At 41.4% G+C, this 27580-nt stretch overlaps 1 protein-coding gene across 3 annotated transcripts in view; it reads left to right on the forward strand.

Annotated features, from left to right (window-relative positions):
• LOC126263034 (sialin-like) overlaps window positions 1–27580 on the forward strand; it is a 276453-nt gene that overhangs the window by 126426 nt on the left and 122447 nt on the right. For all 3 annotated transcript variants that reach the window (XR_007546802.1, XM_049960003.1, XM_049960002.1), the window contains one exon: window positions 4342–4472. Coding sequence is in view for 2 of the 3 variants with exons in the window: in XM_049960003.1 (XP_049815960.1) it covers window positions 4342–4472 (131 nt within the window). In the remaining variant the exon portion in view is untranslated. The remainder of the gene's footprint in view (window positions 1–4341; window positions 4473–27580) is intronic.

A 27580-nucleotide genomic window follows, 5' to 3' on the forward strand; every position in this document is an offset into this window, starting at 1 on the left:
ACTGTTCTGCTTTTGTAAGTAGACTCTCTTAGCTGTATCAAGCTGGTGCTCTCCGCCAGTTTGACACAACAGTTCCTTATAACATGAACTTCCATATTAGGCAGCAATCGGTTTCGTGATAAAAACAAGTGTTGTTATTTCTTTGAAACTACTATTCGGATTTTGAAGCGTGAAACGACGTTGAATTCATCTCATTTAGAACTACAATGCTAGCAGCGGAAATTACTAAAGTTCCATTTGAAAAAATCCAAGTTGATACCGACACCTCTGTAACTAATCCATACATATAAGTATTATAAAAATATATGTATGTGTGTGTATGTATGTATACATGTCCCACATCTCCTAAACCACTGGACAGATTTGAACCAAACTTGGTACACATATACCTTACTGTCGTGCAACATCACGGTGGGGGTAAGAACAACCTCCCTGTCAAAGGGGTGGGGGCGGGGGTGAGAAATACGCGAAGCCCGCGATGCAAGAATTTCCAGAATTCATTCATCAAGTACTTGAGAATGAGAGCACTATGCGTCTTGCAACAAACCTTACATATAATTTCAAATCATTATGAAACTTTTTCTCGCTGACAACGCCTGCAAAATGATGAAATGAAAAATGTTCGTCGCTTGCTGTTTTTTCGCTGCTCATGCAGTAAACGTACCGCGTGAGACATGAGCTAATAATTTATTATTTCTTTACTGCTAATTGTGTTCCTGACACATTTTATAGACAGTATGCACATATACCACTGAACGGTAGTGCAAAATTATGTCATTGTACAACATACACTTCAGGGGACACGACATGCATTAAAAATTGCCCCATCATGCATGACGTTTAAATTTGTTATATCATCGTTAGTAATTCCATTCGTAACACTTCTTGCAGACAGTATTCACATACGCCTCTGAATGTACCCACAAAATTATTTCATTGTACAACACACAGTTCAGGAGATATGACGTCATAGTCATTAAGTACAAGGCCAGATGCTGCGTGGTACAGACGTAGATGCACAGCTGTAACTAAATACCTTGGCGACGCCGGGTTTCGCCAGTAGTGTAGCTATAAAAAGAGTCTGTACGCTAGAGCATTTAGGGAGGACTTTCTCACAATTCATTTGGGCGAAATCATAATTACGATATCTGACACGATTCAGGAAATATCCAAGGTACACAGCTTAGCTGAATCAGCCTGTAGTACGAGTAAGAAAGATGTTATTAAAACAGCTCCTCAACACCGACATGTGGTAGTCCAAAAATGTAAAATAAGACTGGAATAGGGTTTTTCAATATCGCCATTTGTTAGTTTCTTTGATGCCTGGTGAAGGAAGAATAGATTAATTAAAAGTATAAAACAATAACAAATATTACTAAGAAAGTTAAATGTACACAATCACTTTAATGTTGCATTATCATCCGCCAATGCATCTCATACTGATTAACTAAATCTACTCTTAAGTAAGGAATTGCTAACAACAGGTTTATAATAACCTTTGTATCCCAAAATGATGCTTCATCTCAAGGTGAAATACATTCTGTAAATACAATCACTACATAATAAATGAGATTGAAGTAATCCTTTCACTCAGTAGATAAAAATATGAGATTTATAATAAATTCCTCATATTACTTGTAAATAAACATAAATTAAGGATTTAACTTGCATTTCATTTTAATATGAACAACACTATTAAACATTATTTCAAGGTCCAAGCTGCAGCACATACTTTTCAACAAACCAGTTGTAATTAAAATAATTAAATATGGTTTTAGTACATATCTATAGTTCGATTAATATTAAACTTTTTGGTATTGGTAAAGCTATTACTGAATTATTTATGATTATAAAAAAACCATTTTTGTAGTTTTGTATTTACATCGTTTTCAGCGTGGGGAGCTACTTTGAATTAATTATACACAGTTGGGTGTATTAAGTTACAGCAAGCTACAATTATACAGACTAATTAAAGGTAGTGAATGTAGATGCAGAATTTAAAATTTTAAAAATAATGTAATTGCTTTTATTTCCACATCAGATACATTTTTGGTGAGGGCTAAATTCATGGTTGCTATCCTTTACAATATTGCTTCACACATTACTCTGAAGTGTTTAAACCAAAATAACTAACACATTTTCACCATGAGCTAAGATTTAAAATCAATAATATGCCCATCCATTAACACTAATCTCAAGGTCAAGTTCCTTCAGTCACTTTTTAACAAGTCAAACATTGGGAGGTGAACTTTTTGGGGAGCTTTGTAGCATGCCATTATTAGGTTGTTTGTGGTCAGTGTACTGGCACTGAAAAACTCATTGTGTTCGTGCTGCATTTGTGAAACAGTAGTACCTATTGGTGCCAGGTGTTGCTTGTCTATTGGAGTAGATGGACTGGACTCGACCAGTTGTTTAAGAGCAATGTCTCTGACCAATTGTCGTCACTGATGTTCACAACTACAGTCCTGACCGTGCTTCACCCAGACATTGAGGTGTAGCAAAAAACTACCCAACAGCAGGAGTGGCTCAAAACATTTTATCTCTCCAGGCATTCTACATAATTTTAACATAGCTGAGTCCTTACTTTTCACTTATCTAACTTCAGTTCTTTCACAACCAAGAGAGTTATTTTTTTGCGAAAAAAGGATACCTGCCAAAACTCGTCTGTCTAAAACATTTTAGAATAATTGTTAGTTTGCTGGTATGTCTGCCAGAAACTGAAAACGCCATGTCCTAATCTGAAAGGCGTTCACGGCCCACTATCGCTGACCTTGCACACCAATGGCAAGTGGAGGTCCCTCCTGCAAACAAAACGGCTGTGGGGACGCCTGTGTCATAACGATATGACGAGATGTTTTCCCTCTCCTCATCAGACTTGTCCACGTGTAGTTGCATTACAGGCTACACTATGGGTTGTGACCCGCGTTTCAAGCAGAGGATTACTACTGAAAGCAGTGAAGCCACAACTCAACACAAAAACCGGAAAATGTATAACACTGCGAAGGAAAACTATTCATAAGACAGATGGAGATTTGCTGTCACAAGAAGTGTACTATTTGTACAACTGCTCCCAATTCTGGGCTTTCTCATTCTACATTGCTATAAGATGAAAAACTTCGAGCAGTTAAAATTTCGTGCCTGTCGTTTGCCAAACTAACATTACTGTGTGTAGCTCAGTGTACTGTAAATGTCGTTTTTGCTGTGTGTAGCACTGTGTACTGTAAATGACATTTTGATTTGCCCATTCGTTTATGTCTTTCAGCAAGAGAAAAGAAACAATTCGCGTTGTTTTGCGGACACTACCCACGACTCCAACCTACAGCTACAAACGTAACAGCACCACCACTAGGATTCACTATTGGAAGAAGACAGTTTGGACTACACAGATGTCGTAGTTCCCAGTACACATAACAGCTCCCTCCGTATGGAACATAGCAGTTTGTTAATTTGTCGATAGTTCGGGTATTGTGTTCCTTGCCCCGCTCAACCCGCTCCTTTTCGTTCACTTCTTGTACACGAGGTTTGGCTACGGGATACCTATCATAAATCTCCTCTTTCTCGAAGTATTGTTTTCCTTGATATCCTACTCTCTAGACTCGTGACAACTTGACAGTCAGTTTCATGGTAGTGACATTGTTATTAAAAGTAATGCAAGCTTTAATAACTCTATTAGTAGGCTCAGTTCTTCTTATGTTGCTATGTACAGACGACGTTTTCTCTAAAACTGTGTTAGCCATCACGATGTTATATGCACCAGTTCTAACCGCCCACAGTACTCTTACGGATGCGACTGATATCATAGACACACCACTAGACGGGCACCATCTTCAGACGTCTGTGAACAGTACAACCTGTCAATGATCATAGATGTGCTATTACCTGGAAAGCATGTCACGAGATGTTGCGGTTAAAGGAAAGAGGGAAACTATAATAAAGTCTGTGCTTTTCAGTTAATTGATATGCTGTACATCTCTTGTCGCAGCGTAAGCCACAGTACTCTACCATCTCCTTTCCCAGCCCTGATACAATTCCTGCATATCCAATGGTGATGAGGAATCTCTCGTAGTGGTGTTCGGAAATTGTAGATGGAAACGTAAGTGTCAATGAAAGTTTGAGCCAGGGCTGGAGATGTTCTTAAATATTCTGATAGTTAAGACACCTGATCGCAAATACCAGTAACGTGAAGTTTAGTCCTAATCCAGCTCAAATCTCCTTGGTCACGACAAATCACACTTTCTGTAATGCCAGAAAATGTACTCTGGAAACCTGTGTGTTGTTATTATTTTAGAGCACAGCGAACCTGATATAGTGCCTTTTTTGCCGTACTGTGTTTGGCAACAGGCTGCGTCGGCCTGGCCTGGACGGCGCTGTGGGTCCTGGTAGTACGCCGCGCACCGAAGGAGGACCACCATATCGATCCCCGGGAGCAGCAGTACATCGAGGAGTCACTGGGCGGGCCACCCGAAAACCAGGTGAGCCGCTACCCAGCGGGCGGTTTGATGCACTTCCCCACTCCTGTGTTCTTCACAACTCCAGCATCCCACACCATCAAACATCTGCCTTCTGTACAAATGTCGACGCCTGCCCCTGCGATTCTTCTCGTCCATCAACGCTTCATCTTAAGTTTTCAGAAACGGCTCAGGTCATATCTGCCCAACCATAATATCTCTTCCATTCATTATCTTCTCCAATAGGCATTTATCGTCGTTGAATCGTTGCAAGACTCCTTCGTTCTTCTCTCGATCAAACACGTAATCTTCAACAATCTCCTGTAGCACCACAGGCGATCTAATCGTTTCGTTTCTGTCTTTCCTACTTTTCACATGTCTCACTCACATACCGAAAAGAACTAAACACAGCTTTTCGTCAATCTTTTTCTGCATTCAAGACTGATGTTTTTGAATGTTAGTGCTGTTTCTTTTAATAGAAGGCCATTCTGTATTCCAATTCTGTCTATTGCACAACCCTCTTTTAAATAAACTGCCAACGAAAAACGTGAGGCATGCAGAAGATGAGGAGGAAACGAAAAGAAACCTTGGGTAGGTGATGTTTCAATGATTTCAGAATCGAGTCAAGTTTACAAAGAACATGACAGTAATGTATAACTACTTAAACTCGTGTTTATAAACGTGTGGTTGATATCTGATAAATGTATAAAACTTATTTTGATAGTGAAATATGTAAATCTCAATGCAGGCCAACAGAAAGATGTTAATTTAACTTTGACCGGAAGTATGTGAAGCTCACATTACACGCTGCGATGCTGTCTGACTGCAAAACAAATGACTCAAGATTAAAATTTTGGCCTTGAATATTGTTAATCTCTACCTTAGTCTTGTATACAAAGACTGTACTAGAACTGTTAATTTAATTACACAGCAAATGAACATTAATTTAACGCATCTGACGTTATCGTAAAACTACCCGAAAACTCACAAGATAGCACTTTACTGAGGCCTCCTGCTGGTATTAAACCTTTGAACTAATGTGTTATTTTCACAAATAACACACTGACAATCACTGTGCCTTACACAGTGGACATGAAGTTTGATGGTAATTAACTGCATTGGCGTACCTGTGCGCACAATCTGCTCTTCAACCTGGCACTATTAAGATAATGAAGAGACTGCCAAAAAACAAATTTCATTTACCACACTTATGACGTGCAGTGCAAGAATGTATCTTATCACTTTTCATAAAAATGCTTCTGCAGAACTGTGTACTGCAGAAAAATGAGGTTCTAAACTTAGCGACTGATAAACAAGAACAAAGATTCTTAGTATAACTTTGCTTCATTAAGCCATAACAACAGTACACCCTCTCATGAAGTTCTCACAACTGGACAAGTTAGCAAAATATTTCTTAATAATGTTCCTGTGTACAATTACTTTCCTTGACAATTGTTTCAATTATAAGACAAATCCATGCCCTTCACTATAAAATTTCTACAGTTACCTTTAACTACACACGATGTTTCAACAATGAGAAATTACACAGTTACAGAAAAAATGGAATTACCTTGAAATTTGCCCTTTCAACATTCTTCTACTAATATAATTTCGTCTTCTTTACTCGAAACATATTCGTACAAAATCCTTCTTAAATAATGCTGCCTCCACCACACAGTAGGCCAGCTTCCAAACTTTTCTAACCGTGTATATAGCCAGACTGACTAACACGCACTGCCTCCTCACTCTCTTCAAAAGAAGTAACCTCTCTGACAAACAGTTGTGGTCCCAAGAACAGACTTACAGAGAATGTTATTTATAGATATTGCAGATGTTGAGTACATTTCTCAGATTCGCAGCTTCGTTCACATTTATGGGCAAAACTGATTTAAAATCGTCATGGCAAATAAGACAGTCCTTTTTCAAACTTGGTAGTATAAGCCCATTACATTACATTAATACTTGTTCTATAGATCATGAATACGACATTTTGTAAAGATGTGGAATGTGTCAATTTAACATAAGTTTTCACTACACTCTTCTTTTTACGGTTACTACTTCATACCTAAGAATTCATCTATTGAGTAGAAGGAGACGTCAGTCAGAAATTACTTTAATTTCTTTTTAAATATTGGTTGGCTATTTGTCAGACGTTTACTGCTATTTGGCGAATGACCAAAGACTTTAGTCACAATATAATTCACTCCTTTCTGTGCCAAAATCAGATTTAACTCCAGTATAGTGAAGATCATACTTACTTCTAGTGTTATACCTACGCACTTTGCTGTTATTTTCGAACTGGATGGGTTTTTAATAACAAAATTCATTAGTGAATATATGTATTGCAAATGTACTGTGAATATCCCGAGTTCCTTAAATAGATGCCTGCAAGGTGACTTGGGTGGGATCCAGTTATTGTTCTGATTACACGCTTTTGTGCAATGAAATGTTTTCTCTTAATGATGAATTACCCCAAAACATGATGCCATATGAAAGCAGTGAATGAAAATAGATATAGTAGGCCATTTTACTGACTTGTTTATCACCAAAATTTGCAATAACCCTAATAGCCTAAGTAGGTGAACCTAACTGTTTCAATAGATCATCGATGAATTTGTTCCAAATCAAATTCTCATCAATGCACACACCCAGAAATATTGGACATTCTACCTTAGCAACAGATTTCTGTTCGAAATCCATATTTATTAATGGTGATATGCCATTTACTGTACAAGATTGCATATACTGTGTTTTCTCAAGATTCAATGAGGGTGCATTTGCAGATAAACAACACTTATTAAGTTTCTGAAAGATATTATTTAAAATTTCCTCAGCTAATTCTTGTTTGTTGGGTGTGATTACTATACTTGCATCATCAGCAAAAAGAACTAGTTTTGCATCTTCATGAATACAGAGTGGCAAGTCATTAATATATATTAGGAACAATAAGGGACCCAAGACTGAAACTTGTGGGACACCATTCTTGATACTTCCCCAGTTAGAGGGCTCTGCTGATTTTTGCAGACTATCTGTACTGTTAATTGCAATCTTCTTCACTCTTTGAGTTAAATAACATAGAAGAATTTCATGGTTCACGCAGTCGAAAGCCTTTGAGAGATCACAAAACATCCCAATGGGTGATGTTTGGTTATTCAGAGTGAGTGCATATATAGCATTTCTGTTGAAAAGTGTTTCTGAAAACCAAATTGACATTTGTTAGTGCTTCATTTAATTCATTTAATACAGATATATGAAGCTACTCTTGAATACATTACTTCTTCAAGAATTTTGGATAAAACTGTCAGAAGTGAGATGGGCAGTAGTTTTTAGCGAATTTCATCCTATCTGGAAAAATTCCCTGTTTCAGTGAGCTACTACATATGTGGCCGAGAATCCTACTTATCTGTTGGGAACAAGCTTTGTAGTACTCTGTTCAAAATGCCATCAATTCTATATGATATATATGAAGACAGTAACTGTTCTCGAAAGAACAGATTACTGTTGTTGACCGTGCAGCTTTTTCCCTGGAATAAACAATGACTAAGTGAAACCCTCAGCTGCCGATAGGTGTTGTTGATATACCTCGATGTGGACAGCTGAAAATGTGTGCCCCGACCGTGACTCGAACCTGGGATCTCCTGCTTACATGGCAGACTCTCTATCCATCTGAGCCACCGAGGACACAGATGAATAGCGCGACTGCAGGGACTTATCCCTTGCACGCTTCCCATGAGACTCACATTCCCAACTGTCCACAATTCTATATATGTAATGTACCTTACAGACATTTGCCCATTCACTCATTACTCGCGCACGCTTTGGCGATTCCCATAAGAGTTTGGGCAACCTGTGCGCATTCGCACAGACGAAGGTCAATGGCTGGGTAGCCTTTAACTATATATATGAAGACAGAGTCTCACGGGAAGCGTCCAAGGGATACGTCCCTGCAGTCGCGCTATTCATCTGTGTCCTCGGTGGCTCAGATGGATAGAGTGTCTGCCATGTAAGCAGGAGATCCCGGGTTCGAGTCCCTGTCGGGGGGCACATTTTCAGCTGTCCACATCGAGGTATATCAACATCACCTATCGGCAGCTGAGGGTTTCAGTTAGTCATCGTTAATTCTATATGAGCTTTTACATTTGAGTGAATTTGTTATCTTCCTAATTTCAGTAGGAGACGTGGGTTGGATTTCAGTTATATCGAACTGCATAGGTGTTGCCTCTTCCATATGCAGCGATGCATTTTCTGATGAACAACTGGATCCTTTTTTCTCTACAACACTTAAAAATGATTATTAAAATGTTTTCTGCTTCTGACTTTTTGCTAACAAACTTTTCATTGAGTTTGATAGAAGTACAGTCTACCCCTGCTTTCAGTTGCCTTGTTTCCCTTTTAACAATATTCCAAATTGTGTTCATTTTATTGTCAGAGGTGCTAATCTGAGACATGATGCATGTACTTCTGGATTTTTTTATAAATTTTCTTAATGTAGTGCAGTAGTTTTTATAATTTTTTACTCTTTCTGTATCTTTATTCCCTCTAGCTATAAGATAAATTTCCCTCCTCTGTTTACAACATATTTTTATCCCTTTAGTAAGCCATGGCTTTTAGATGGTTTCTTACAATTTTATTTCAATGTTTTCTTAGGTAAACTATTTTCAAACATATGCACAAAGTTATCATGAAATAGTTAAAATTTTAAAGTAGCATCGGGTTCCCTGTACACCTTATCCCAGTCCAACTGTTGCAAGCTTTCCCTAAAGTCTGAAATTATTAAATCATAAATTGAATGAACTATTTTGGAGGACTATTTTCCATTACTGTGTGGCGCTATGTCATATGCTGTAACTATATGTGCATCATGATCAGACAGGCGATTATTAACAGGAAAAGGTTTTACTTGATTAAATTTATATAGGTCTATAAAAACATCATCTATCAGTGTGCTGTTTTCCTGTACCACCCAAGGAAGAAATTCAATCAAGCTGAAGGAACTAAGTAATACTTCAGGGTCAAGCATTCTTTCGGATGCTTTCAGAAAATCTACATTGAAATCTCCACAGACAATAATTTGCTTCCCTCTGTATGACAGATAGAACAAAGAATCCAAGTTTCTCAAAAATAGCTGAAAATTTCCTAGTGGGGAACTATACACAGCTACAATTATAAAAGTACTATTAGTTAGTTTAAGCTCACATGCACATGCTTCTCTACAGAAAAATTTTAGTTTCTATTTAACATATATGGAAACTCCTCCTCCCTCCATAATCTCTATTTACATCTGCTGAAAGCTTATATCCACCTACATTTACCTTTTCAATGTCTTTGATTACATGGTGTTCAGACAGGTATAGTACATCTATTCCATCTTCAATTTCTAAATCTTCTAAACAAACAAGAAGTGCATCTATTTTTTTTAATCCCCTGATATTCTGATGCAGTATACTAACATTATTTTCACTGTGATTTTATGAGAAACTTGTGACATGCCAACATTATTTTTCAATGTACTTCTATGAGAATCTTGTGATATTTCAACATTCCTATTACCCACCTCTCTGAGCTTCTCATTAAGCTTCATTTCATTCAATATTAAATCATTGGACACTGATCTTAGCCTAAAAAAAGAGGTACTCCCATGAGCTTCAGTGCCCCTCCCTTAAATATTTTGCTATCCCTTCCTTTTCCCATCTAGATGCAGGCCATGCCTTGTGAAGTCCCACCTACTAATAGTATCATCAGGAACCAAACAAAGCAGCTGATCTAGCTCCATATTGACCCTCCTGATGGAGCTGTTCAGTTGGGGCCAGTTATACCGCATGAAAGCAGTAACCAAGCTGACATTTTTATGGTTCATTGCAGATGCTATTTTTACAACATCACAATCATCATTGTAGCCCTGACACCTGTCAATACTGTTTCATGCTCCACACACTATCACAACATGATCCTGTTTTGTAAAACCCTTGCACAGTGATCCTACATCCTCTTGTCACTTGGCTAACACATGCATTGGGCTTGAAAAAGCTTGTGACATGGTGCATGTTATCTAATTTTTCCTGCAAGATCTGGTCCACACCTCTTCCATAGCTACTACCTAACAATAGAACTTCCCTCCTACTTTCTACTTTTTTTTTGAAACAATTGGTTTCCTGGTGAAAGTCTGTTGAGTATTAACCACACTTACATCTACCTGAGTTTCTTCCTTACTTAACTAAGGTAGCAAGGCAAATTTATCGTTTCTGCCAATGATGAAACTGTCAGATACTGTCTTCTTTCTGTGGCCCCTGTTCCTTGCTGACATTTCCCACCTGTCTTCCCCACTCTCCCCCCATAACCTCATCAGTTCCTCCCTAGCACTATCCTGGTTAGCCTTAACGGCTCTAATCTTCCCTTCCTGTTCATCCATTTTCCTATCCCTTGAACATACTCTGCAGTACTATGGAAGAGACTCGTTTACTTCCCCAATTCCCATGCCACTACAGTCCCCCCAGTGTAAACACCTGTCACAGCAGCTGCATAGAACCCCAGAACTAACTTTCCTATAGCAGCTCAAACACATCTCACTCGCGGCTATTTACAATATTTTGATAAAAATTTATCTAGACAATAACAGTAACATTCCATTAACTACAGATCACAAGAGACACTAACGTTATGTGGAATACTAATACATATGTATACTATTAATATAGTAACATAACGCAACTAAAATAACGTTACAGCTCGAAACCCGTATACCAGAAAAATTAGGCCTAAGATCGCGTACGCGCGATATTTACTTTACGCGTTTTGAAAAGAAATAAGTAGATACGGCACTACGCAATACAGGGTGGAGAAAAATTGTGACACGAAATTTTAACACTAGATAGCTGATGCCAGTAGGAATCAAAGTTACTTATGTTCTGTAGGTCGACGACTCACAATTTTTAAACTATGGAAACTTCGCGCCACGCGTTCGAATTGGCCGCTGGATTGCCCTGTTGCTGGATGCTCTGGACAACGCATGACCACAAATGCTTTGCCTGCCGAAGATCAGGATATATCCAAAGAGCCCCGCATGCTTGGTGGTAGCGCGCCAGCCCTCCACTCTGGGGGCTGGGGGCGAATCTGCTCTGGTCCTGATACATCCATTGTAGTTCCACGATAAGATGTACCTGGAACAAACCTGTCAACAGCTGTTAGTTTGCGTACAGAAAGTCTTTTACAAATTGTGTCGGCCCTGAAAAGGGCCTTTTTTGTAGCTAGGACACTGTTTACTTAAAGCAGGTGCTCGTACTGGCGCCCCTCTGACGCGACACAAGCTTGACAACGTCGAACGGAGTTTTGCCGAACTCCTTAAAAGATTCCTGGCATTGACCTGATGTGATTGGCGGCATGTTGAATGCGATCCATTAATTCCTCTTCGTTTCGAGGTGGTTCGAAACCGGTTGGGTGAGTGAGAACCTTGAAGAATCCCCAAAGGAAAATGTGTTGTGGCGTGAGGTCTGCTGATCGCTGGGGCCATGTCCTCAGAGCTCCTCTGCCAGTTACCCAGCCATCGAAGACTTCATTTAAATATCTGCACACAGCACGAGCACGACTGTTATGTGTGGGTGCCCCATCATGCTGCAACCACATGCATAGCCTTATGTCCAGGGGAACATCTTCCGCCCGCATCTCGTGGTCGTGCGGTAGCGTTCTCGCTTCCCACGCCCGGGTTCCCGGGTTCGATTCCCGGCGGGGTCAGGGATTTTCTCTGCCTCGTGATGGCTGGGTGTTGTGTGCTGTCCTTAGGTTAGTTAGGTTTAAGTAGTTCTAAGTTCTAGGGGACTTATGACCACAGCAGTTGAGTCCCATAGTGCTCAGAGCCATTTGAACATCTTCCAGCAGGCCGAGTACTGTTTCTTGCAAAAATTGAAGGTAATTTGCCCTGGTAACTCGAGGAGGAAGATGGACTGGCCCAATCAGATGGTCACCCGCAATACCTGCCCAAATGTTGGGCGAAAATCGTTTCTGGTGTCCGTGGGCGTACGTGACGCGAGGATTTGCTCTTGCCCAGCGATGATTGTTTCAAGTGTTGTAAAGACCATCCCCATGGAAGGTGCACTCGCTGGTAAACAACACAATGGCGGGGAAGTCGGGATATCGTGCAACACGTCACAGAAATCACCGGCAAAACCCTAGTCCATATTCACAGTCCACCACAGAATTTAGGTCTTGGACAAGGTGTAAACTAAATGGATGCTGGCTGTCATTGCTTAAAACATCCCAGACTAACTTATGAGTGACCCCACGTCACGACCAATCGCTCGAGTACTTGTCATAGGTGCTTCCTCGAAGTGCTCGAGAACGGTGTCTTCAAATGCAGCATCCCGTCGTGTTCGAGGTCTTCCAGCATCACCATGATATCCCACTAACGAGCCTGTTTCGCCAAGTCGCCAGTGAATTGCTGTAAACCCTTGCAGGTGTGGGTGGCGTCATGCTGGGTACCGTTTCTCATACAACTGTCTAGCTTTATGCTCCTTTCCGTCGGCTAGTCCATAAACAAGAACCATATCTCGTTGTTCTTCAAACTAATACTATGCCGCCATGCTTACCATATGACTAAATCGCAGGTGACGTGTGTGTGCTCTGAAGCGAAGCTTACGCGTGAATGCCTCTGATGTGACATGGAGACAAATAGCAGGACCTAATCAACACGTGTGCGTCTCACGTTGGGACAGTGACGGGGCGAGGGCGTTTGTATGTGTGAACCAACAATCACAGCGCCACCCGTCAACCGACGAACGGCAACAGGGCAATCCCACGGACAATCGGAGCGCGTGGCGCCAAGTTTCCGTAGTTTAAAAATGGTGCCTTGTCGACCTACACAACATTAGTAATTTCGGTTCCTACTGGGATCAGCTATCCAGGGTTAAAAATTTTCTCCACCCTGTATACGTGTAATGAAAACAACCTAAATTCTTCACTTACTACCTACGCAAACATCTTAAATTTGTATGTAAACTTACGTCTAAAGTACGCAGAAACTGGCCCTTAGGTTACTTTTTTAAATTCTTTCAGGAAATACTCTGAAACGAGTGACACCTTCAATAGATAATATGAAATAGGCTCTAATTAACTTCCTTAGGTATAATATTAACTTAACTGACAGTTATTGTAGAATTAACTATTTATCTTCACGAGCTTAATATTCAGGCATGTGCAGTCTGCACCAGGGCTGCCAGCCTTGTCCCATTTATCAATAGAACGTTGCACGTCCTCTGCCATGGATTCCTGCACTGAATCATTTGGAAAGGGTGTCACGAAGCCTTTGTATCCTCACTTAATGCCAGTTGCCCCATAACTTTTGTAAGTGGTCTTTGATGTCCTGGATAATGGACTGGCACAGAGTTAACATCCGAATTGGTCCCACAAATTTTCTGTTGGGGACGTATCTGGGTGTCTTGCTGGTCAAAGAAGTACCTGAACATCACAGAGGCGGTTCGTAGAGACACATATCATGTGTGGATGAGCATTGTCCTGTTCAAAAATGGCATCATGATACTGTCGCATGAGGGGTAACATATGAGGACTTGCGATGTCCATGTCCATGTCATGGACTGTCAGAGTTCCTTCAATCACTACCACCCTTGATATGAAATCATTCCCGATAGCTCCCATACACTAGGAGCAACACGGATGTGCCTCTCCAAGACATTGGAAGAATGGGACGTCTCGCCAGATCGGCACCATTCTCGCCACGATGGAAATGAAATGAGCGTTTGGCGTCATTGGCCGGGAACCCCTTGTGGGGCAGGTCCGGCCGCCTTGGTGCAGGTCTTATTACATTCGACGCCACATTGGGCGACCTGCGCGCCGGATGGGGATGAAATGATGATGAAGACAGCACAACACACAGTCCCAGAGCAGAGAAAATCCCCGACCCAGCCGCGAATCGAACCCAGGCTCGCAGGACGGCAATCCGTCACGCTGACGACTCAGCTATCGGAGCGGACCTCGCCAACGATGATCGTCCAGGATTGTCGGAAACACGATTCCTCGATGAGCGCCTTTCATAAGTCATCCCTGCTTATCGGTGATGACACCACTCCAAACATAGCCTATACATAGTATGCTAATTCCTTAGTTCCGCTGCTGCTAATCTCTGATCGATAGTGCAGAACAACACAGAGTTTTGCAAGTAGTCCATTATTTATTCTTGGTAGGCAGGCGAACATGTGATGGAGTTACGATGTATTTGGTGCTCAGTAAGGCGTCACCCTTAAGGCAGTTAGACGTGGCTGACCAAAACCTTGACGATGGGTATGTTGCCTTAATGTTCCCATCCAGCCTAATATCAGGCCATTGTTACATCCAAGTGCCCCACAAAAATGGATATTGCACGATTCGACCTGCCAGCCAAATGACGACCCACAATGTGGCCTCTTTTAAACTCTGCTAGGTGCTGATAACGATGTCTCACACGGGTAAGAGACATCCCCGTGTCATTCACAGTGATCACTCAACATCTGACACTGTTTACGCTTCTTATATATCCTACCAAGTCTGGTAATAACACTATAAACACGAATAACACTACTGTACTCTGGTGGCCCTTCTATCTTTCATAAAGAATTATAGGTCTAATCATTTAGATACTCGCCAGTGATGTGTATGTGTACAAAGCTACATTGACATTCGACCCAATACAGACGCGACTTCCGCGTTGATTGTCGGCAAGCGGTAGAAGCATTGCTTAGAAGCGCCCTGAGAGAATCATCTCACTACATGGCGACGGTAAGGCACACGTCTACATAGCTCCGTTAGCAATGAAGTGGAGGTGCCAGAGTGTGCCACGTAAAAATAAGATAAAACCAACTTTATTGGCCTCGAGCCCACCGTTTTAGGGGTCACTATGCTGAATGGCGACATTCAATCCCTTTTGGAATTCATGGAAACATTTTAACCAAAATTAGTATACAACTGGCTTACCACCTAGGAAAAGTACTTTGGCAGCAAAATATCCTGACAACCGAAAGGAAAAGGGGGCGGGGGTAGCATTATACAGTGGGTTTATAAATTAATGGTGCGGTTGTAAAAATTAATAATAAATCTATATACTTTTTTGTACGAGCAAATCTTACAGCATAAGCAGTAGCAACTTTCCAAGTTTCTGATGCATTGATTACAATCCTCCAATCAAGGACACACATCTACATGGTAATCAAATTCTTCCCATACTTGATGTAGCAAGTCCTCCATGATCATATGCAGTGCATGCTTTATCCGATCACACATTTCCTCGAGGGAAATGGTAATTGTCGGTACACAAACTCGGTCTTACACAAACCCCACAGAAAGAAATCGTAGGGTGTTAAATCCAGCGAATGGGATGACCAGCAAGAAGGTTATTGTCTGCTGTTGCAGCACGCCCAGTTCACCAATGGTGAAGAACACAATTAAGAAGCTCTCGTCTTTCTTGTGGAAATAGGGTGGAGCATCATCCAATGGCAAAATGTAATCATCATAACTGGTTTTTAGCTGGAGTAACAACAAAGTTTTCAACATGTTTCGAAATGAGTTGCCAACCACTGTTCGTTGTTCAAAGAAAACTGGGCCATGCACTTTCTCACACGATACTACACAGAAAACTTTCACTTTTGGATAGTCACAATGATGCTCTTGTCAGCGTATGTGGCATCTCGCATTCCCAGATATAGACGTTATGTGTGTTCACCTTACCATTTACATAGAAAGTGGATCCATCACAGAAGATGAGCCTCTCTACAAAACCACTCTTCCAGTTTTAATTGCAGCTCTTCACAAAAGTCATGCCTTTTGACTTTGTCTGCTGGTGTAAGGGCCTGCACTAATCCCACTACGTACGCTTTAAAAGCCACTTACTCAGTATCTCCCACACATAACGTTTGGCATGAACAGTTCTCTCCTTGCTTTACTGAGACACTTGCGGGGTCTTCAATGAAATGGATTACGCACTCATGAGGTCGACCATGACTCATCCCCTTACAAAAGTATCAGTTTTCACGAACTGTCAGTACCACCTACCTATGTTTTCTTGTGCTGTGTGTTTCCTAAGCCATGCACGAAACTCACGCTGCAGTGTAACCACAGACCTGGACACCTTAAAAAAGAGCACGCAGAAAGGCTTTTCCTGTTGCGACGTCATCTTGGAAACAGATGATATACCTGCATAGTAAGCCCGATATGCGAACAATGGGTATCACATCAAAAACTGACAGTTGCTGTAATGTTTGCCCATATAAAGTAATAAATCGAATTGTTATTAATTTTAAATCCACACTATTTATTTGCCATTGGAAAACTGCTTCTATTGGAGCACAAAAATGCGAATATATTCCTGTTTATTTAACTGACTCTTACTAAAAAAGTGAGGTTCTAGCTGCCTCATCCTACCTTCCTCAGCACCTCTGAAAAATTTTCCAAACATTTTGGCATGCGAACACATTCGTGCTTTTTTTAACATGCACCTCAGCTCAGACTTCCACAAGCTCCCCTAACTGCAACTCATTCACACCCAAAAGTCCACTGCTGTAAGTCGCTCATACCCATCCACTCCCTCCTGCCAATTCCCACTCACTCAATCAGCCCAACTCTTTGAGTCTAACAGTCACTGTCTCCGGTGTCGCAGCCACAGTCTCCTTTGTTCTGTCCTACTACAACAGCCTCCTTTCACTGTCACCATCTCCCTTATGCTGTCCCTTTCTGCTACTACCTCAGTCATTCCTTCACAATGCTGCTGTGTGTTCTCGCTGTCATTAACTCTCTCTTTCTCCTTATCATTGTCATAGACTCTGTCTCTCATTATCACTGCCTCTCAACCACATCAATTTTCTCCTCCTCTTTATTCCTCTTTCACTGACACCATCTCCTTTACTCTTTTTCTAGCACTGTCCTCTCATTGTCAGTCATGTTCCACTGCCACTGTATCCCTCTTTTACTCTCCCACTGCCATTATTTCCTTCACTCTTTCTATACCACAACCACTGACCACTATCTTCCAGTATTTATTATTTTTCCGTCTATTTCCCACTGCCACTGTCTCCGTCTCCATCTCTCTTAGCATAAAAAAGCGTGAATATCTTTCCATGCCCAAAATTTTAGAAATAGCTTTAAAGAAGCAGATAAAGGTAGAATGAAGCAGCAATTACGCAACTTTTCAGTCGAGTCCTTCAAATAGATAGGATGATATTCACGTTTTCTGTGCTCCACTAGGGGTATTTTTCCGCTGGTTCCCTTCCTTTCCCCGCTGCAACAAGGCATGTAACTCTTACAAAAAGAAATCTACATTTACATCTACATGGATACTCTGCCAATCACATTTAAGTGTCTGGCAGAGGGTTCATTGAACCACCTTCAAAATTCTCTATTATTCCAATCTCGTATAGCGTGCGGAAAGAACGAACACCTATATCTTTCCGTAAGAACTCTGATTTCCCTTACTTTATCGTGGTGTTCGTTTCTCCCTATGCAGGTCGGTGTCAACAAAATATTTTCGCACTCGGAGGAGAAAGTTGGTGATTGGAATTTCGGGAGAAGATTCCGTCGCAACGAAAAACGCCTTTCTTTTAATGATGGCCAGCCCAAATCCTGTATCACTTCAGTGACACTCTCCCATATTTTGCGATAATACAAAACGCGCTGCCCTTCTTTGAACTTTTTCGATGTACTCCGTGGTAAGGATCCCACACCGCGCAGCAGTATTCCAAAAGAGGATGGACAATCGTAGTGTAGGAAGTCTCTTTAATAGGTCTGTTACATTTTCTAAGTGTCCTGCCAATAAAACACAATCTTTGGTTACCCTTCCCCACAACATTGTCTGTATGTTTGTTCCAATTTAAGTTGTTCGTAATTGTAATTCCTAGGTATTTAGTTGAATTTACGGCCTTTAGATTTGACTGATTTATCGTATATGCGAAATTTAACGGATTCCTTGTAGCACTCATGTGGATAACCTCACACTTTTCGTTATTTAGGGTCAACAGCCAATTTTCGCACCATTAGGATATCTTTTCTAAATCGTTGCAATTTGTTTTTATCTTCTGATGACCTTATTAGTCGATAAACGAAAGCGTCATTCGCAAACAACCTAAGACGGCTGCTCAGATTGTGTCCCAAATCGTTTATATAGATAAGGAACAGCAAAGGGTATATAACACTACCTTGGAGAACGCCAGAAATCACTTCTGTTTTACTCGATGGCTTTCCGTCAATAACTACGAACTGTGACGTCTCTGACAGGAAATCACGAATCCAGTCACATAACTGAGGCGATATTCCATAGGCACACAATTTCACTGCAAGCCGCTTGTGTGGTACAGTGTAAAAAAGTCCTTCAGCAAATCCAGAAATATCGAATCGATCTGAAATCCCTTATCAATAGCACTCAACACTTCATGCGAATAAAGAGCTAATTGTGTTTCACAAGAACGATATTTTCTAAACCCATCTTGACTGTGTGTCAATAGACGGTTTTCTTCGAGGTAATTCATAATTTTCAAACACAATATATGTTCCAAACTCCTGCTGCATATCAGCGTTAATGATGTTGTTGTGGTCTTCAGTCCTGAGACTGGTTTGATGCAGCTCTCCATGCTAATGTATCCTGTGCAAGCTCCTTCATCTCCCAGTACCTACTGCAACCTACATCCTTCTGAATCTGCTTAGTGTATTCATCTCTTGGTCTCCCTCTACGATTTTTACCCTCCACACTGCCCTACAATGCTAAATTTGTGATCCCTTGATGCCTCAGGACATGTCCTACCAACCGATCCCTTCTTCTAGTCACGTTGTGCCACAAACTTCTCTTCTCCCCAATCCTATTCAATACCTCCTCATTAGTTACGTGATCTACCCACCTAATCTTCAACATTCTTCTGTAGCACCACATTTCGAAAGCTTCTATTCTCTTCTTGTCCAAACTATTTACTGTCCATGTTTCACTTCCATACATGGTTATACTCCATACAAATGCTTTCAGAAACGACTTCCTGACACTTAAATCTATACTCGATGTTAACAAATTACTCTTCTTCAGAAACGTTTTCCTTGCCATTTCCAGTCTACATTTTATATCCTCTCTACTCCCCAAATAGCAAAACTCCTTTATTACTTTAAGTGTCTCATTTCTTAATCTAATTCCCTCAGCATCACCCGACTTAATTCGACTACACTCCATTATCCTCGTTTTGCTTTTGTTGATGTTCATCTTATATCCTCCTTTCAAGACACTGTCCATTCCGTTCAACTGCTCTTCCACGTCCTTTGCTGTCTCTGACAGAATTACAATTTCATCGGCGAACCTCAAAGTTTTTATTTCTTCTCCCTGGATTTTAATACCTACTCCAAATTTTTCTTTTGTTTCCTTTATTGCTTGCTCAATATACAGATTGAATAACATTGGGGAGAGGCTACAACCCTGTCTCACTCCCTTGCCAACCACTGCTTCCCTTTCATGTCCCTCGACTCTTGTAACTGCCATCTGGTTTCTGTACAAATTTGTAAATAGTCTTTCGCTCCCTGTATTTTACCCCTGCCAACTTTAGAATTTGAAAGAGAGTATTACAGTCAACATTGTCAAAAGCTTTCTCTAAGTCTACAAATGCTAGAAATGTAGGTTTGCCTTTCCTTAATCTTCCTTCTAAGATAAGTTGTAAGGTCAGTATTGCCTCACGTGTTCGAACATTTCTATAGAATCCAAACTGATCTTCCCCGAGGTCGGCTTCTACCAGTTTTTTCCATTCGTCTGTAAAGAATTCGCGTTAGTATTTTGCAGCTGTGACTTATTAAACTGATAGTTCGGTAATTTTCACATCTGTCAACACCTGCTTTCTTTGGTATTGGAATTATTATATTCTTCTTGAAGTCTGTGGGTATTTCGCCAGTCTCATACATCTTGCTCACCAGATGGTAGAGTTTTGTCAGGACTGGCTCTCCCAAGGCCGTCAGTAGTTCTAATGGAATGTTGTCTACTCCCGGGGCCTTGTTTCGACTCAGGTCTTTCAGTGCTCTGTCAAACTCTTCACGCAGTATCGTATCTCCCATTTCATCTTCATCTACATCCTCTTCCATTTCCATAAGTACATCGCCCCTGTATAACACCTCTATATACTCCTTCCACCTTCCTGCTTTCCCTTCTTTACTTAGAACTGGGTTGCCATCTGAGCTCTTGATATTCATGCAAGTTGCCCTCTTTCCTCCAAAGGTCTCTTTAATTTTCCTGTAGGCTGTATCTATCTTACCCCTAGTGAGATAAGCCTCCACATCCTTACATTTGTCCTCTAGCCATGCCTGCTTAGCCATTTTGCACTTCCTGTCGATCTCATTTTTGAGACGTTTATATTCCTTTTTGCCTGCTTCATTTACTGCATTTTTTTTGTTTTCTCCTTTCATCAATTAAATTCAATATTTCTTCTGTTACCCAAGGATTTCTACTATCCCTCGTGTTTTTACCTACTTAATCCTCTGCTGCCTTCACTACTTCATCCCTCAGAGCTACCCATTCTTCTTCTACTGTATTTCTTTCCCCCATTCCTGTCAATTGTTCCCTTATGCTCTCCCTGAAACTCTCTACAACCTCTGGTTCTTTCAGTTTATCCAGGTCCCAACTCCTTAAATTCCCACCTTTTTGCAGTTTCTTCAGTTTTAATTTACAGTTCATAACCAACAGATTGTGGTCAGAGTCCATATCTGCCCCTGGAAATGTCCTACAATTTAAAACATGGTTCCTAAATCCCTTACCATTATATAATCTATCTGATACCTTTTAGTATCTCCAGGGTTCTTCCATGTATACAACCTTCTTTCATGATTCGTAAACCAAGTGTTAGCTATGATTATGTTGTGCTCTGTGCAAGATTCTACCAGGCGGCTTCCTCTTTCATTTCTTAGCCCCAATCCATATTCACCTACTATGTTTCCTTCTCTCCCTTTTCCTACACTCGAATTCCAGTCACCCATGACTATTAAATTTTCGTCTCCCTTCACAATCTGAATAATTTCTTTTATTTCATCATACATTTCTTCAATTTCTTCGTCATCTGCAGAGCTAGTTGGCATATAAATTTGTAATACTGTAGTAGGTGTGGGCTTCGTATCTATCTTGGCCACAATAATACGTTCACTATGCTGTTTGTGGTAGCTTACCCGCATCCCTATTTTCCTATTCATTATTAAACCTACTCCTGCATTACCCCTATTTGATTTTGTGTTTATAACCCTGTAGTCACCCGACCAGAAGTCTTGGTCTTCCTGCCACCGAACTTCACTAATTCCCACTATATCTAACTTTAACCTATCCATTTCCCTTTTTAAATTTTCTAACCTACCTGCCCGATTAAGGGATCTGACATTCCACGCTCCGATCCGTAGAATGCCAGTTTTCTTTCTCCTGGTAACGACGTCCTCCTGAGTAGTCCCCGCCCGGAGATTCGAATGGGGGACTATTTTACCTCCGGAATATTTTACCCAAGAGGACGCCATCATCATTTAACCATACAGTAAAGCTGCATGCCCTCGGGAAAAAATACGGCTGTAGTTTCCCCTTGCTTTCAGCTGTTCGCAGTACCACAACAGCAAGGCCGTTTTGGTTAATGTTACAAGGCCAGATCAGTCAATCATCCAGACTGTTGCCCCTGCAATTACTGAAAAGGCCGCTGCCCCTCTTCAGGAACCACACGTTTGTCTGGCCTCTCAACAGATACCCCTCCATTGTGGTTGCACCTACGGTACGGCTATCTGTATCATTGAGGCACACAAGCCTCCCCACCAACGGCAAGGTCCATGGTTCGTGGGGGTGCATACCAAGATCTTCAGTTATTATTAGACGAACTGTTTCTCGATTAATGTTCAGTTCTTCTGCAATCATTTTCACGGGTAATCTTTGATCAGATCGTACGATTTCACGTGCCCTGGCTAAGTTGACATCCGTCCGTGAGGTTGATGGTCGTCCACTGCAGTCTGCATCTTCAATATTCGTTCTGCCTTCACTAAACATTTCATGCCAACGAAAAACTTGAGCTCTTGATATAACCTCCCCTCCAAAAGCCTTCTGAAGCTTATCATAAGTTGTCGTCGCGTTTTCACCCAATTTAACGCAAAAAGAAATGGCATACCATTGCGCAATATTATGCGGTTCCATTTCCGTGACGAGAGAAACGAACACGTGTTAACTTATTATAGCACAACTCACGACTGAGCAGTTGCATCGATGTGCCACTTGGACTAGAAGCAGCTTATAGACCAAAGTCAGAGATATTGTGCCACATCTTGCAAAGAAAATCAGTCTCATTACTTTATTGACGCACCTTGTATATGTGTGGGTGTTGATTTCAGTCATTCTTGTCATATTTTTAATTTACCTGAATACCATATAAAGGACACCATTCTCCCTTTAAAGGCTCAGTGAGGTTTCTGCGCCTCAATTTTTATTCAAAACAGTCGTGGTTACCATGCCCAAAGGCCCTGAAGGGAAGGACCCAAAAAGCACTTAATTTCTTAAGATGTCTTAGCCGAAAGTCTGAGGGAGCGGACAGGGAGGGTCTGCTTCAGTTTTATAGGGCTTTTCTGAGATCACGGCTAGCCTATGGGCAAACATTATACACATCAGCGACACTTTCTAACCTGCAGATCATTGACGCTATCCACCATGAGGAGATCAGGCAGTCCACAGGTGCTTACAGTACCAACCCCATACCCTGTCCCTGTGCTGAGGTTAGGGAACTGCCACTCACCATTCGATGGCAACTCCTCATGGTGTGTCAATCATATAAGATCCCAAATTTGCCAGCATTCCGTACTTTCTCTCGTCCAGCTACGGAATGCCTTTTCTCAAGTTGTCCATGCACAACAAGACCTTTTGGGATCCACGTGAAGCAGTTCTGGAGTCACTTGGAGTAGGATAAGTACAAACGCACATTCAGGGTTTTAACCAACTGTCACGCATGTTACTTCAGAGGCCCAGAGTAATTTTGGATCTAATGTGGTACAGGAAAAACTGTGCTGCTGCATCTGTTTTTCGTCCAATATTTTATGACATTTTAAATGAACACCACAACTATAAAGCTGTACAAGATCCAGTTACCTTGAGAATTCACTGTGTTCGGTGCTGAATCATATTCGATCTTGAGGGAACTGAAGCAGATGAGATGTGTCACGACTGCTAAATTACTCTTCTGTTCCGACTCCTTGAGCGCCCTGAACTCTTTACAACACTCTTACCCAGCAGATAAAGTAGAACAGAACGTCCAGGACGCCACACTCCACCTACAAAGGCTGGGGAAGGAGGTACTTTCTGCTGATTACTAGGGCACATGGCTATTAAGGGAAACAAAATGGCACATTTAGCAGCCAAGGAGGCGTGTTACGATAATCAGATAGTTCCATGTGCCATCCTCTTACATAGTCTCACCTCACTGGGAAACAAAATGGCAGATTTAGCAGCCAAGGATGCGTGTTGCGATGATCAGATAGTTCCATGTGCCATCCTCTTACATAGTGTAACCTCACTCTTTAGGTACTGAGTCATGTGTAGGTTGGAAGGAGAGTGGCTGGCAGTGACATACAATACGCTGTGCCTAGTAAAATGGACAGCTCGGCCACGGCGTATCTCCTTCCAGTCAGACGGGCTGGATGAAGTCCTTTGATGCATGGGCTCTTACTGTAGCGAGAGGACGCCCCAACATGGGCGGCATGTAGCGTACAGATTTCAGTGCACCACATTTTACTAAATTGTATTTTATATTCAGACAAGAGGGCAGCAGCTACACTACTGGCCATTAAAATTGCTCTACCAAGAAGAAATGCAGATGATAAACGGGTATTCATTGGACAAATATATTATACTAGAACTGACATGAGATTACATTTTCACGCAGTTTGGATGCATAGATCCTAAGAAATCAGTATCCAGAACAACCACCTCTGGCCGTAATAACGGCTTTGCAACGCCTGGGCATTGATTCAAACAGAGCTTGGATGGCGTGTACAGTTACAGCTGCCCATGCAGCTTCAACACGATACCACAGTTCATCAAGAGTAGTGACTGTCGTATTGTGACGAGCCAGTTGCTCGGCCCCCATTGACCAGACGTTTTCAATTGGTGAGAGATCTGGAGAATGTGCTGGCCAGGGTAGCAGTCGAACATTTTCTGTATCCAGAAAGGCCCCTAGAGGACCTGTAACATGCGGTCGTGCAATATCCTGCTGAAGTGTAGGGTTTCGCAGGGATCGAATGAAGGGTAGAGCCAAGGGTCGTAACACATCCGAAAAGTAACGTCCACTGTTCAAAGTGCCGTCAATGCGAACAAGAGGTGACCGAGACGTGTAATCAATGGCACCCCATACCATCACACCGGGTGATATGCCAGTATGGCGATGACGAATACACGCTTGTATTTTAATTGAGAGTTTTAGAATGTCTGACCGTATTTATGCTGTCTTACAGAATGTGAGATTGTGCAGGTAACCGTGTGTAACATTGGGGATAGTGAGTGTAATTATGTAAGACCTACTCTTCCCTGTTTTATAACATTGTAGGCATTTTATCCACATTCGTTTCTACTAATTTTCATAAGGGCGCCTATAACTTCACCGTAATAGTTGGCGGTAACTTACGTTTCCATTAAAATTTATGTCTGTTCCCCAAAATGTAAAATGGTACAAACTAGAAACACTTTTCACTACCGTCACATTTACAACAATGAAAAACTGTCATCTGCTTAACATTTCGTCCAGAGGCACGCTGGAGTATTCCTAAGCAATCTTTCATTACTCTTTACACGAATGCACACCTTTCATTTGCAGATTGCAGCCTCAGCCACAATGATGAGTGCCTAACATGAGGACGCGACAACGGCGTTCTGCTGGCGTTTGGGTCACGTGACGTTCCCCCCACCCACGAGCGACAGATTGCAGCGATCTGTTGCACGGCTAACCGATCGCATGGTAGAGTTCTCTTGTGTGGGCAATTCGCAGCGGTCGGTCACTGATCGCTGGTCGCAAGGAAATTCCTGGCAATCTGACGGATCGCATGCGATTCGAGTTCGCAATATGGCTGTCTGGCTGGTTAGCAATATGGCAGCGACTCGTTTCTCTAATTATTAAGCTTAGTTCTACAGTTTTAGATAGTTAGGCTTTGCCCAATTTGAGTAACAAATTTGCGCTGATATTTATAGTGATCCATAGACCACGATGTAGTCTGCGAAGTGAAATGGAAGCCGAAGTTAACGTTTATATTAAGAAGTAATACGAAATACACCTTCCGATACCGGTACTGTGGTGATTAGCTTTTTGAAGTTTGTGCTATAGAAGTAGAAGCGATGGGAAGTCGCAATACAATGGGCTCCATCCTATGATTTTGAGTTATTTATGAAATAATTAAACGTATCATTGAAGTTTTTAACTTCTAAACAGAATGACATGCGTAGCCTAGCTGCTGTAATGTTGAGAGGACATTTTAATTTAAATGTTCAGTGCAAATCTATTATACAGTTCTACTCAAGTCTCTTGTCATTTCATATAACTCAAGTCTCTTGTCATTTCGTATAATTTAATTCTCCTTGATACAATTTATAACGAGAGTTACGGTAATCAGTAGTTCTGCTACTGACAACACCTCTATAACCGAGTCGAGTGCTAGTAACTGCACAGTTGAGCGCCCCACAAACCAAATATCAACATCACCATCATCTCTATTGACATATCGAGTAAACTGTGTAGGCCTCAATACCAGCAGTTTAACAATAAGACTAATGAATAAGAAAGGAACTGAGAAGTAATAAACTTAAAAAACTGTATCGGCACTCTGGAAAGACGTACAAAATCCATCTGGCACCAGCTGAAAGTCTAATATTTCTATAAAGTAACCCACATTTCCCAAGAAAAGCGTTTCAAGACACGTTTAATAACGTCTATTTAAATGTATGTTTCGCAAGTGTTCGCGGGGATACGCAAATCAACAGCAACTGCTGCTAAACACAGCACTTCAGTATCCATAGCAAAACTTCTCGACACAATGACGTTCACAATAATGATTGCAACTGCTTGGCAAATCGGTCGTGTATGGTATCTCGAGGCGAGCGACCGATTGCAGGCGATAAAGTACGCGATGCTTCACTGCAGTCCGTCTTTCGTGTGTCGGGCGCTTAAAACAATACTGGTCAATTTGTTAACTGCAACCTTTATCTGGCTTCTCAAATCCAGAATTATTACAGTTCAATCTAGCCTAGCCTGATCAATCTGTGGGTGTTGGAGAAAACAATTCCTTTATTCCCACATACATTTAGCTATAAGTGAACACTACACACATGAATGAATTGAGTAGACATGAACAGCACGGAATAACTAACAAAAGCTAAGTCAAAGAATAACTATATCACTGCACGTAAATTAACACTTCACGGAATGTTTATGAAGCACTGTACACTTGTAGGGATCGATTGTCAGAAATAGGTCACTACATGACTCCCCCCTTTAATGCTAACGATACCGCAGATTGAATTTCACACGCCGTCCAGCTCTTGTAACTACTTCTTTCTTGAAACCGGGCAGTGCGTCACGTGTGTCAGTGGTTGTGTCAGGGAGTGGTGTAGTGGTCCTCGACGTCGGTCTTGGTGTTGCAGTGACTGGTGTTCGCTGAGCGTTGTGGTGTTCATGGGGTACAGGAACACATCTTGTAGCTTCTCCTGTCTTCTCTGGTTTGTGTTCAGTGGTAGCTGTGGTGTCTGTTGCGTCCAGAAATGCAGGCTTCATACGGTCCACTGCAACTGTGGTGGGTGTACCGTTAATCATTATGCGGAAAGTATTGGTATCCCTACTGACTACCAGATATGGTCCGTCATATAATGGCTGCAGTGGTTTACGCACAGTATCATTGCGTAAGAATACATGCGTGCACTTGTCTAGCTCTGCAAAAACGAACGAGTGTCTTCCAAGCTGGTTTCTGGGTATTATTGGTCTCAATTGGCGTATATGCTCTCTTAATCTTGTGGCGAATTCTGAGGCTGTGATTGTATCATCTGCCATGCTGTGCAGAAATTCTCCAGGTAGGCGTAACGTTTGTCCATACACCAGTTCTGCTACTGTTGCTTTCAGATCATTTTTGAATGACTTTCGTAGACCCAAAAGTACGAT

The sequence above is a fragment of the Schistocerca nitens genome, chromosome 6 (assembly GCF_023898315.1).
Source record: "Schistocerca nitens isolate TAMUIC-IGC-003100 chromosome 6, iqSchNite1.1, whole genome shotgun sequence".
Taxonomy (NCBI): Eukaryota; Metazoa; Arthropoda; class Insecta; order Orthoptera; family Acrididae; genus Schistocerca; species Schistocerca nitens.